The sequence below is a fragment of the Thunnus albacares genome, chromosome 9 (genome assembly GCF_914725855.1).
Source record: "Thunnus albacares chromosome 9, fThuAlb1.1, whole genome shotgun sequence".
NCBI lineage: Eukaryota > Metazoa > Chordata > Actinopteri > Scombriformes > Scombridae > Thunnus > Thunnus albacares.
The window spans coordinates 9,384,889-9,397,548 of record NC_058114.1 but is presented as its reverse complement, the minus strand read 5'-3'; the positions used below and the strand labels follow the sequence as shown (position 1 = coordinate 9,397,548).

General features: G+C 38.0%; 2 protein-coding genes across 4 annotated transcripts; one reads left to right on the top strand and one right to left on the bottom strand.

Annotated features, from left to right (window-relative positions):
- The first annotated feature begins 1,573 nt into the window (after window positions 1-1,573).
- On the top strand, window positions 1,574-4,009 carry fam183a (family with sequence similarity 183 member A). The gene is made up of 4 exons (XM_044362213.1): window positions 1,574-1,791; window positions 2,228-2,287; window positions 3,027-3,130; window positions 3,865-4,009. Exons 1-4 carry the CDS (start codon window positions 1,671-1,673, stop codon window positions 3,958-3,960), a joined length of 381 nt encoding a protein of 126 aa, XP_044218148.1. The 5' UTR covers window positions 1,574-1,670; the 3' UTR covers window positions 3,961-4,009.
- ebna1bp2 (EBNA1 binding protein 2) lies at window positions 3,989-9,125 on the bottom strand. 3 transcript variants are annotated; one of them, XM_044362211.1, is made up of 10 exons: window positions 9,040-9,125; window positions 8,868-8,949; window positions 7,867-7,950; window positions 7,606-7,778; window positions 7,364-7,487; window positions 7,029-7,118; window positions 6,799-6,874; window positions 6,457-6,547; window positions 6,178-6,349; window positions 3,989-4,779 (listed from the first exon to the last, which is right to left on the bottom strand). In XM_044362211.1, the coding sequence occupies exons 2-10, from the start codon at window positions 8,940-8,942 to the stop codon at window positions 4,732-4,734; spliced, it is 933 nt and encodes a 310-aa protein (XP_044218146.1). In that variant the 5' UTR covers window positions 8,943-8,949; window positions 9,040-9,125; the 3' UTR covers window positions 3,989-4,731. The 3 variants fall into 3 exon arrangements, with proteins under 3 accessions (XP_044218146.1, XP_044218145.1, XP_044218144.1); XM_044362210.1 differs by having other exon boundaries at window positions 9,034-9,112; XM_044362209.1 differs by having other exon boundaries at window positions 8,868-9,075.
- Window positions 9,126-12,660: the final 3,535 nt, after the last annotated feature.

Genomic DNA, 12,660 nt, shown 5'->3' with positions numbered 1-12,660 from the left:
TCAATTCTCAAGTTTTGAGTTCAAAGGTTGCATGATTTCTAGAAATAACACTGACTTTTTTTTTACTGATGAGGGCAATTAGTCAGAAAACCAGAACACTGTAGGACAAAGTTAAAGAAATGTAGTTAAAATGTAATGTGATGCAATGATAATCCTGTTATGACTATCTAATAGGCTTTATGGGTAAAATGAACACAGACTGAATCCCTGTTAAACAAGCAGTTCAAATAACAAATAAGAAGAAACATAATTCTTCTGATCAGAGAAAAAAATATAATTTTGCCTAAAACTTTCATTTGTAAGTGATTTGTAAATATTTTAGTGGAGTTCTAGTCTCCTTTGTAACAACACTTAAAAACAATCACTTTAATATTCCAGTGGTGCTGCATTCCTATCGAATGCAAGTGAGTCAACAGTTGTTGTAGTTGTTGTCATGTTAGGCCATCTTTTTCATTTCTGAGAATATTTTTCAAAAGAGTTTCTATTAGCAATAACAGAGCAAAGTGCCCGACACTTTATAGAATTAGGCACATAGTGATTTTGCTGGGCGGGAACCTCCTGGCTGTTCCAAAGGCAAGGTCGAGGACTAGATTAAGGGCACTGAGCTTTCAAGGCATCTCTACTGTGGAACGACCTGCCCGAGGAACTCAGACTCACAAAATAAGCCTTCTTTTACGTTGCTCTTGAAAGCTCTCTTTTACTGTAAGGCGTTCCTATAATCCTATTTAATCTGGCAAACATGTGTGTGTGTGTGAGGTTGTGTATGTCTCTGTGCATGTACGTACTGTATACGTTTATACTGTATATGAAGAAATTTATGTGCACATAGAGTGTATATAATTGGTTTTTCATTTTCTCCTAAAATTTCGGTCAAATCTTTAGTTTTGTTGGTCCCTTATTTGTTAATATTTGATCTACTTTTTTTTTGTTACAGTTTTCATTTTATTATTTTTTATTTTATTATTATATTACCTTATGCTTGCCCTTTGTAAAATACTTTGTAGTCACTGATTGTAAAAAGTGGTATATAAATAAACTTTATTATTATTATGTTATTATTGTAACAAAATACAGCAAAGGCAAAATGCACCGTACACACTATAATTCCATCCATAAGTAACACAATGACAGAATGTATGACTATTTTGGTCATGAGTTTCATACATTTTCCATAATAAAACATCTAAAAACAAAAATCTTATCTGATGGGGGGGCTCTGGGACAAAATCTTACCAAATGAGGGCCTGTAGTTTAATTTGTGTCAGTTTAGAGGTCCTTAACGTGAAAACTTTTGAGAACTACTGGTATATTTATATGAGGCCATAAATAAGAATAACATTTATTTGAGAACAAATTAGAATTATATATTACAATGTTTAATTAGAATTTTAGTTTTAAGTTAGTATCGGCTATGTTAGTTTTTACTTTATGATTTAATGTAGCTAACATGTCTGTATAATACAGTACCACGAGGAGCTGTTGTGCTCCTCCATCACGAAACAAAGCTGAGCGTGTTGCGCCATCGTGTGGTTGAGTCCAGTTACTGCAGCTGGCAGTGTTTACCGTTGCTAGGTAACGCGCATAGAAATCAAACATAAACTCCTGCATCTCGTCCAAAGCCTGTTAATTTTATCAGCTCTGTCAGTATCAGTGCTGTTTGGTTTTACACCATGGCAGGAAGGGATAAAATTGATTTGGTCCATCAAAACCAGATTCACGTGGAGACGATTCGGAAAGAGCAAAGATACCAGAAACTCCACACGGAGTTCAGCATCAATCCACACAGGAAACGTGAGTTCTTCACCTCTTATCTTAATTATAACACAAAAGATAATTGCTTGTTACTGTTACCTAGATATTAGCTAACTTTGAGGAGGTAAACAGCAATATGTGATTTCCAGAAACCATGTTCACATACTCTGAATGATTCAAATCACTGTTTTCCATGGGACTATTTCTTTGGTAGAAGCTGCTGACAGGCATGTCAATTAAAGGTACAATTTGTGATTCAAATGCAAACAAAAAAGAAGACATTTAGAGCTCTTTCCTGACAAAAAGTGAAAATTTGCTTATATGAAGATAGTTAGATAGCCTATAAAAATTAAACCATCTCTATGTGCTTTTGTGGCATTGTGGTACCTGTATATAGGTTGTATTACACTGTATTTAATCACTTCCTTCTCTGCTTTCCTCTTTTCCTCCACAATGTGTCTCCATTGTCTCTTAGTACATGTCCTGCCAGACAAACCCATGTCCAGGAAACCAACCGAAGTGATTGCAGAAAACTGTAAGTTTACTCTAGAAACTAAAAGGGATAAAGTGCATGGAACCTGCTTTTAATGCACAACACTGTCAACAACAAATTTATTAGCTTCCTTTTCTGCTTAAAATGTTTGTGTACATCATTGAATATTTTGTCAGTTCTTATCAAATGTGACAAACATGAAATAATTTTTCCCTACAAGTTGGACAGTATATGTAGCCTGCTGTAAATATACCGTATTTTTTTATATTTATGTGGTAAAAAATACTGATTGGACATTAACCCTCTTAACATGACAACAAGTAATTGTCAACTGATTCACTTTAGCTACTTATTCTCATTCAGGGTCACTACATAACTGCAGTCTGTCCCAGCATGCTGATAGCTTTCCACTCAGTAGTGAATAAAGAGAAAAAGGCAGTCGCATTTTTTGCATATCTAGTGTGGACTGTGGGAGGGAAAGCATGCTTGCACAATCAGAATTTGTGATGTTTCATATTTGCACTCCCTAAATCACAGTCCTCATGTATTCTAGTGATACAGGTTCATTGATTGGAGACATTAAAATGCAGACAGGAATGGGTGTGTTATCTCTTTGTGTTACTGCTTTGTTGGATTTAAATATGACCTACGAGTGGTCCGTCTGTGTCAAATGCATGCTGGGTTAACCTTCCTGGGTCACAACTTCGGCCCTTTGTAATCCTGGAACAGAATGGAGTTGGGAGAGAATGAATTTCTGATCATGTGCTTTCCTCTTTTCAAGTGGATTTCATCAATGCCTTCCACAAGGCTCGTGAGGAACCCACCAAGAAATATGCAATGCCAATGACTGAGAGTCAGGAGATTGGATGGGTGTCCACTCCACTGGTGAGGAAAACATTTCTTTATCATTTTGTTAGAATTAATAACCAAACTGCAGAGTATCAGGGTGAGCAGAGAGTGTGTACTTAAGTTGGAGGACCTGAATTCAGGCACACGTCCTTCGGTCTCTGAATTGCGGTAAAATTTTGACCCTGACCATATCTGATCTAAGAGTCTAGAAAATGTTGCTTTATGGACTGGGAGACAAATCAGTGAGAATATGAAAGATGTCACAAAAGGTCATGTAAGAGTAACATATGAGAGTTTTTTTAGAGTCCCAGGGATTTTCACTGTCACCTCACAGAAAGAAGGTAGATTTGTTTTGTTTTAAAATCATTGTTTGGTTAGGACTGTAAAAAAGCAAAAAAAAAAAATCCACATTTCAGCTGGCCAGTCTATAACTGCGGATGATTTAATACAACTGAGTCTTAATCATCTTAAAATGATGTTCAGTTCTACATTCATGGTTACTTCTATGCATGAACAACAGATTATTGATTCTATTTCAAAATGTAAAAGCTATGAACCCAAAAGTATTAGCGGATTTTTGAGCAAAACCATGTTCTGTGTTGCTCTCAGAATTTTGAATATTGCAAAAGATTTTTATAATCAGCAGTAAAACCCATGAGGGAACAACACAAGCATGAGCAAGTCTTTTCTTGTCTGATATAATGGTACTTTAAATCCACCTTTATCTCCAGATCTTACTCATATCTGTCCATTATTATTATCCCCCCCAGATTCCATCCAGCCGCAACGACGAGAGGTTCAATTTCTACCGATTCACCACTGACGTCACCAAATACAAGGAATCTGCCCTGCGTGCATCGAGTTAGACCATGAAAGACATATTAGAGATCTCCATAAAGTGAACACCTCTTTTCAGATTTATTTGTTTATCATACAAACATAACAGTTGTCATCGCCAGAAGCTGCCCTTTTGTATTTCCATCTTTGCAGACCTAAGAAAAACACTTGCGGGGGGAAACATTTGCACAGGTCTACACAAAGCAAACTTGGCCATCACGTACTAATCATATTAATGAATGGGAAAGGGCAAAACTGACAGCTGCTCAATATTATAAAATGTCATGTCACATGGGAGAGAATCAATCATGTCAAGGAGCTGAGTTAGAAAAAATAAAACTGAATACACCAAATTCCACTGAGCACACACTAAATTATATGGCAAGGAGGTTGGTGTGTATATATATATAGAGGCATAATCACAGAAAGTAGCTTTAAACCACCTTATCAAAGAGGCATATACAAAAAACTGACAACTAATAAAGAAAAAAAGACAACTTCTTAACTATTAAATTCTCTCACTTTTTTAAGAACCTTGGGAAAACACTGTATGTTGGGTAGCTCTATGCAGTCCAGTCTGCGACCATGTCCATCAAACAGCTTCCTTAGCGATATGACAGGACGTCTCTCTCTCTCCGTTTCTGTGTGTGGCTTGAAGGGGGTAAAGATAGTCCTCCATAATCAATCCAGACACACTTTTATGGAAGGTATATTGTACCAAAAGTGAAGAAGAAGAGTCCATGTTCCTGTCTAGAAGCAAAGTCCGAAGTCCAGCCTGTTCACCAGCCTCCATCTGTTTTTTATGAGCGAGACTTCATCTTCCTGCGTACAGACTTGCCCGGACGTTTCTGAAAGCAAAAGTTTAAAAAAAATAATTAGCTTCTCTACAGTACAGAGCTGTTTTTTCTTAGTTGTCGCCAAATTCTCATTATCCAATTGATGACATTGATCTTATTGTTTGTTTTTACAGTTTGATTGACAGACTAGGTTGTGATCACAGTTAAGTTTCAAATGTCCAGAGTTTCAGACCACTCAAACACAACAGCATTAATCTGGGGTCACTGCATTGGTTTGAAAGGTGACTCAGCAGCCTGCAGAGTATATGCTAGTATACCTAGCACACTCACTGTCTCTTACTCTCCGTCTATCCTTTTCTTTTTGTCTGTCATTGGTATTTGAGAGGAACCGTCAGGACTCAGATGCGGAGAAACTTTTTCTATGTCTGACTTCAGACTTTCTGAACGACTCTCAGTCATCTTTTTGTGATTGCCTCTATTGAAGACAATCAGGTTTTCTCCTGTTGTCTCTGTTTGAACAGCCACAAGGAGATCAGAACTGTGCCACACACGAGCAACCCAGATCCTTTGTGCCTAAACAAATCCAAAACCCCCTTGGCACACTTAATTTACATTTTTGAGATTACTCACTGTTCCACTTTGCCCGTTTAAAAAATAGACAGCGTCTATTTTTAGGGTGGATGCTGTGATGTATTAAACTCTTGTGCAGCGCTATTTGTGGCCTGCAACGACTACAACTTGTGATTGAGGTTAATGCAATAGTTAATTATAAGTGGATGCTGTGTGTGTGTGTGTGTGTGTGTGGGTGGAAAGCAGGTGGTCCGACCCACCCACTGGTGCAACAGGGTGAATATTTAACCACATAAAATATTTCAAACCAAAGGATAATACAACAGAGTTAGTTAGATTAGTTACATTTTAAACAACTACTATTGACTTTGTGTTCGTCAGAGTTAACGTGCACATTTATGAACTTTGCTTTAGCCTGTCCAAAATGAAACTGAATCAATACAGTGTAGTAATTATGTCTAGTTTAAATGCATTTAAATATGTTTTAACAGATTAGTAACATAAGTTGTAAATAAAATTAGCATAGCCTATATTTCTGAACTACATCACCAAAGCAAACAGGTAAATAAAAACACACTTTAGAATTCAAATGTTCTGATTCCTCTGTGTTAACATTTCCTCATTGCTTCATGCTCCCAAAAAAAATGTAATTTGGCTAAAATAGACTTTATATTATACAGTGCAAAGTAGTGCAACACATCCAGACTCTTGTAGCAGAGACTTTCCACTTAGCCACCGACATGAAAAACACACAAACGCTCCTTCCTGCCAATGTTATTCAAGAGTTAGTGTTGACGTATCCTAACTATATCGGTTCCCTTGAGAACGATTTCTGCATTTCTTAAATCAGTCAGCGGTGTTTCTGTGTGCGTGACTCACGTTTTGTTTCCCTCCTTTGCCTTTCTTTCCTCCTTTTCCGCCCTTTGCGTGAGCCACTTTGGCGCGGAAACTGGAAACATCGTTATGGCTCTCTTTGGTGTTCCACTTCTTTCCGCTCTTCTTGCCTCCGAAGCCGAACTTCTGGTCCTTATATTTTCTCTTTGCGTTGGGGCTGTCAAAATAGCAGTCATGTTTAGGGGTTTTGCGAAGATGCCACAACAACATAACAAAAAAAAATCCAAATACCAAGCTTGATGTTTATTACAGCACACAGCTTACCCCTTTTTGTTTAATGTCTTCTTGGAGCCCTGAGCAGAGTCTTTACCCGTCTTTTGGTCTCCTTCCAGGAAATCCAGTTTGTCAGTCATTCCTAAGAGAAGGGAGGAAAAGAAATGTTAAACCTCAGCATGAATTTGAAAACAGTCACACATGAAGTTTTTGGGGAACAGCAGGGAAAGAGCTGTAAGGTATTCTGCATCAATAACCTTCGAGACTGTTTGCCACTTTTTTACCAGTGCGGAACAAATGGCAGTCACACAGTTTTCACCTCTGTTGGTGCAGTGAAAACAAATGACAAATGATTTTCAAAGTTGGAATTAACTCAAACCCCTAAGGACCCACCTTTCTGGTATTTCTTTACAGCCGACATCATGGCCTTCTTCTCCTTCTGTCTCTTCTGGATCACTTCAATTTGGACCTGGCATGCAAAAAAGGTTTTTTGAGGACTTGTACCAGGGCAATCTAAGCTAGACACTGTTGTTTCCAACCTCCGTCTTTGCTGCTACTTCCCAATGAACAAAGTACAGTAACACAGAATACAAAAAAAAGTCACTTAGAAAACGGGGACCGACCTTCTTGCCAAACTTCCTTTGCTCACGGAGTTTCTTTGCCTTCTCTGACTTCTCCAGTATCGCCTGCTTTGAAATCAGCTTTTGCCTGATCTGGACAGAGGAACAGAAATATGTTTTTATTTTTCAATATTTGATTAAAATGTGATGCTGAGAAGGTTTGAGAAGGATTTTTGGGTTCAGATTTGAAAAAGAAAAAAAACCCAAACAGCTGTAGCTTTATCATTTGCAGTTAAAAACCTTCAGTTTTCTCTTCATAAAATTATATACATTTTGAGTGAACTACATATGTGTAATCATGTAAGAGACCAGACCCTTGTGATGAACAAACTGCTCACCTTCTGCATGTGCTGATCCGATTTGGCCATCTCAGCAAAGTAATCCTCAGGCCTTTTGGTGGATATGCCATGCTTATTTAGGAGGGGCAGCGCCTCAAGAACTGTAGCTTGAGCTTGACGATAGCTGTGAGTTGACAAACACATGTATCATGAAGGGGTTACAGGTCCATTCTGTGGAGGTGGATGTATTTTAGCAAAAAGCATTCTGTTGTTATCCTCAAAAGCATGATGTTCACACTCACAAGAACATCTCCCTCTGGAAATCATCTTCTGCATTGACTTCTCCATTGGCCACACTGGGGACTTTCCCTTCAGCTTTGGCGAGAACGTCTTCAGCCGGTGGGTTGGTCATGTCCAGCCTCTCCACCCAAGGGAGGTCTCTTCTGAAGTCAGCGAGGCACTGCTTCAGACCCTCCTGCATGACAACACACATGTGAAGCGTATTATTAGATGTCCATGTTAGCCGATTCACCTTTCAGGTTTATTGATATCATCTCACTCACCACATTGTTGACAAACTTTTTGGGTTTATTCACCAGGACGTTCATCCCAGGTTTCAACAACCCTTTTGAGAAGGCTTCTTGGAGCTGAAGAAAACAATAGCTGGTTAGATATACTCACTCATATTATGTAATGCAACCAAACACACATACTGCCACAACAAAGTGATATTTAATAAAATAAATATGTCGATTTCACTGTCTTTTCAATTGAAGACACAATCTTGTCTTAAAACAATATTCAAGTGCCCAAATGAACATTGAAACAGGTTTTTTTCCTTAACATAATCATTGCTCCTGCTTATACTGACCATTAGATCTGTTCATAATGCACTTTCAATGTAAGTGATGGGGGCCAAAATCCACAAGCCTCCTGTGCAAAAACGTATTTAAAAGTGTATGTGAAGCTGTCCAACTGAGTCAAATCAAGCAGATATCTTTCGACGTTACAGTGTTTTTAGTGCCAAAGTCCCTCTTTTGGTTACTATATCCCACCGCAGCTCCACAGGGCAACACAAAGAGGGAATTTGATGCTAAAAAGACTGTAAATGTGACAGATATTCACTTGATATGACTAACTCAGACTGTTGAAACCTCATATAAGCTTCAGATAAACTTTTAAATATATTTTTGCACAAAATGACTGTGGAAACACTGTGGATTTTACACCCTATCACTTACATTGAAAGCGCATTTTGAAGGGGATCTTTTAATTGCCAGTATGAACAGGGGGAATGATTACAGCGAGGAAAACATCTCTCAGTGTTCACATGCGCACCTGTCTGTTGTTTTAAGACAGACGTGACTGTCTTAAACTATTGTAAGTGCAAATATGTCTCCGTCCTACTCTGTATACAACAAAGACGCAGTTAGTTTTACAGAAGTTAACTTGACAGCGATATTGTTCGACTCTTGTATAATTAAATGTCTTAATTCATTAGCTTCCACAGGCAGCGGGCTAGCTAACCAGTTAGCCAGTGTTGACTTGATAAAAGTAAACTCACCTCATTGTCTGATAATTCGCTGTTTTCCTCCTCTGACTCCTCGCTGAGCAGCTCGTCCTCCTCCACTGACTCCATCGTCTCACTATGGATAACCATAAAAAAATATGAGCAAATATGAGTGGCCTTAAAACGTAAGGAAAGCTGTGGTAGTTGTGCTGTTCCTCACATGTACCGAACGTTTCACGTGGGGAGGAAGTGCCCGTGTTGAATGTCTGACTAATACAGTGCGCCGGCGGAAAACAAACGTGTCCGATCAAAGGTTCCTACTAGTAAGAGCATCTATTGATAATGTCAAGTAGCCTACCGCAGTGTGTTTCCCAGTGTGCAAATAAATCACATGATAAACAATTGAGCGTTTATACTCAATATATTCGTTTTAATGCAACGTTAAGATCAAAAACAGAAATAATCATATTAATACGTTCCCTTTTAAATCTTCGATTTAAATAATTTGAGAAGGAATGCAGTCCCACCACATTTCTCTAATCAAATAAATACTTTTTGGAAACCTTGGGAATAAATGAATGTATTCATTTATGATAGTAATTTACAGCATGTAATACTGAGGGAAACCATCTGATGGTGCTGTTATGCACCTTAGCAGATTGTAAGTAGAGAAGTTACTCAAAACCTTGTCTGTTACAATAAGTGATGGATTGATAGATAGATAGATAGATAGATAGATAGATAGATAGATAGATAGATAGATAGATAGATAGATAGATAGATAGACAGACATACAGACAGACAGACAGACAGATAGATAGATAGATAGATAGATAGATAGACAGATAGATAGATAGATAGATAGATAGATAGATAGATAGATAGATAGATAGATAGATAGTTTGGTTCAATATTCAAGGAGCTGCCAATAACTTGCCAGTGTTGCCAAGACTATTGTGTAGATCAAAGCCAAGCCTGGAATCAATTCTCTTCAAGAATCTGCTTTAAATCATTAAGAGTATGATTGTGTAAACGAAGCCTCATGACTTTCACTTGCCACCTCATCATGAAAGAAATTATTGACATCACTTTTCCATAGCTCTCTCCCTGAGCCCATTTCTGTCACTCTGACATGGCACAATTGAGACAGATGTCTGCAGTGTTGGCCCAGTGTCACAATAGATTTGGCAGGAGTGGCTAGTAACATGAGCTCCTTTGACTAACAGTCATCTTTGCATACATCTATCAGAGTTTGTCACATAACAGATACAGGATATGATGTTTACTTCTTTGCAGACCGGCCATCAATTATGTGTAATTTGTGTGTAGGCCTATGTGTGTTTGTGTCTACCCTCTTTCTCTTTTTCATAGACTCTACTTTTAATGTTTTTTACTTTTAACTTTTATGTCTGCAAACTTATTATCTCCTATTGTAATCTATTGTAACCTTGCACAGAAATCCCTGCACTTTACACACATTTCGATGACATTGAAGTAAAGGAATGTACGCAAAGGCCATCAGCCACAGTAAGAAGGTCATATTATTGTGTACAACCTGCAACATTGTCGCTATACATAGTAGCAAGAGACATGTAGGAATTACAATCTTTCACTTTTATGTTGCATAAAGACAGTTTGTATTCATCCTTTGTAGTCACACAGCAGTCATGAGTGGAGGGCTTGCAGTTAGAGCCAGGGTGTGCACGTGCTGAATGCTAATGGTGTGCTTTGGCCAGTGACCATGAGAGTAACTTTATCTTACTCAAAATGTCACTTGAAAAAGATTTATCTCAAGTGGTCAAGCAAGGATCTTAACCCCACTGACGGCTTATATTAAGAGCTGTCAACCATGATATTGTGCACATCCATAAGACATAGTGTTGGGGTTGGTACAGCCAATATGCACTGACATTTTTGCATAAGACATTTACTGTGAGACATATCATGTAATGCAAGACAAGGGCATGCACAGCAATGTGATAAAACTGACTCCCTGACTAAGAGGTCATTTATAGATTATTAGATTTTTAGAGTGGCAAAAGATAGTCATTTGAGGTATGAAGAATCATGTTTAGTTAGAGAAGACAGTAACCACTGTTAAATATGATTTGTAATACTAGAGAACAGATATAAACACAGGGCAGAGCATCTGCAGGCTCTCCTTTCAACCAAAGACTACAATAATGGATGACAGTATTTAAAATGTAATGGCTTTAACCAAAAAGGAGGAAGTCAGCTTCAGTTAGCATCACACAATAATGTCCCATTTTGCTGTGTTCCCCTTGTTGTCGATGTTCATCTTGGCAGCTGAGCCACTGAGGCAAATTGTTGGGTTTTAAAATTCAGATAGAACATTCTCTCAAAATGCAGGCAATTTTGACAAAAATACAAGAGGTGTTTGCTATCTAGTCTGTAGGTATAAATCACACATCTGCATTATGTGTACATTTGTTTGTGGAGTGCTACAAATCCATGCTGATGTCTCCTACTGTGTTATATTATCACATGTGATACTGTCATGATTTCTTGTTATACAAAACAGGGCAGACCATCTAGAGTTTCTCATCAAATAGATGCATGGATAATCAAATAACTGTCTGAGATGTTACATTCTGCAAAAATGTGTTAGATTGTTATTGACTTTTTTCCTCTTACACCAAGCTCTGATGCTCTTGCATCTGCTTTATTGACACTTTGATTCATCCTCTCTTTGATGGCTGGTTTTCAGGTATTGTTCGGTGCAGATTGGTCAGAACCACATTGGCCAGAAAGGAGTGTGGAGCTGCTCTGTATCACTGCCTTCATTATGGCAGACCCATTTTGCCATATATTCCTAGTTGTATTGCAAAGCACATTTTTCATGTTATTCTCACATTTATTTGATTGGTTCCTTAACAGATTGGCATTAAATAGTCTTAAAACCTGCATTTAACATTAAAATTAGTTGCTTGGAATGAGAAACATTAATAGTCATTGATTATAACATGAATTAAACTATTTATGATAGAAGTTTATGCTAGTTAAGTTGTTTTCTAGTTTTTCTAGTCATGATATGTAGGGAAACGTTTGCTAAATACACACACAGAAAATTATCTTTTCACTTCTTTTCAGGATTATTCCGAAGACATTTAGTTTTATGCACATTTTATTCATGCTGGAGCAAAACAGGCTGCAGTAGTCACTCTAACACTAATACCAGATAGACACCAGATAGACAGAGGACTGGGGACTTCTGTGATGATGACCACTGTTTATTTGAGATATCATCAGTCTCTTTCACTGGCTTATCCCCCTAGTCCTCAAAGCAGAAAATGACTGATCCCCACGAGAGTGACTTTCTCTCTATTCTGATGGAAATCAATGTTTACGATCACCACCCTTAAATCCTCCATTCTCTGTGTGGTCAGATTCCCACTTTGTGACATCTTCAAAAGGAAAAATACCATCATTTCCATTTCTGTCATTATAATCGCTTGAGCCAGACAGAAATACAGTCCATTGAATTCACATTGCGCTGTCACTCTTCATCTCAGAATGACAGGCCGCTTCCTGACAACAGATTGAAAATAAGTTGGATTCACTCTGTCAAGCTCCTCTCTTAAAGTTATTCCTGGCTGCTGCAGCTTGGGACAAAAAAAGAACACAGTCATGAATGTCTGGGTCTAAGTTGGATGAGTGGTTTACCTCCTATGCCATCCAATCAGTTTGAAGAGACATGGTGATTTGGCAAGTAAACAATAGATTACTGGGAATACAATTTTAGGTTATTTTCTAGTCCTGATTTGTTCTGTCTTGAGTAGCTGCTCATTCCCTTTCCCTCCATCAAATGATCCGTGACATGACTGCT

What these genes read in the sequence shown, in the direction of transcription:
- fam183a (XM_044362213.1), top strand. Translation starts at nt 1,671, where the DNA reads ATGGCAGGAAGGGATAAAATTGATTTGGTCCATCAAAACCAGATTCAC. An exon ending in CGAAGTGATTGCAGAAAACT is followed by an intron (nt 2,288 to 3,026) that starts GTAAGTTTACTC and finishes CCTCTTTTCAAG; the next exon opens with TGGATTTCATCAATGCCTTC. An exon ending in GATGGGTGTCCACTCCACTG is followed by an intron (nt 3,131 to 3,864) that starts GTGAGGAAAACA and finishes TATCCCCCCCAG; the next exon opens with ATTCCATCCAGCCGCAACGA.
- ebna1bp2 (XM_044362209.1), bottom strand. Translation starts at nt 8,963, where the DNA reads ATGGTTATCCATAGTGAGACGATGGAGTCAGTGGAGGAGGACGAGCTG. An exon ending in AAAAGTTTGTCAACAATGTG is followed by an intron (nt 7,779 to 7,866) that starts GTGAGTGAGATG and finishes GTTGTCATGCAG; the next exon opens with GAGGGTCTGAAGCAGTGCCT. An exon ending in AAAGGAAGTTTGGCAAGAAG is followed by an intron (nt 6,875 to 7,028) that starts GTCGGTCCCCGT and finishes TTTGCATGCCAG; the next exon opens with GTCCAAATTGAAGTGATCCA.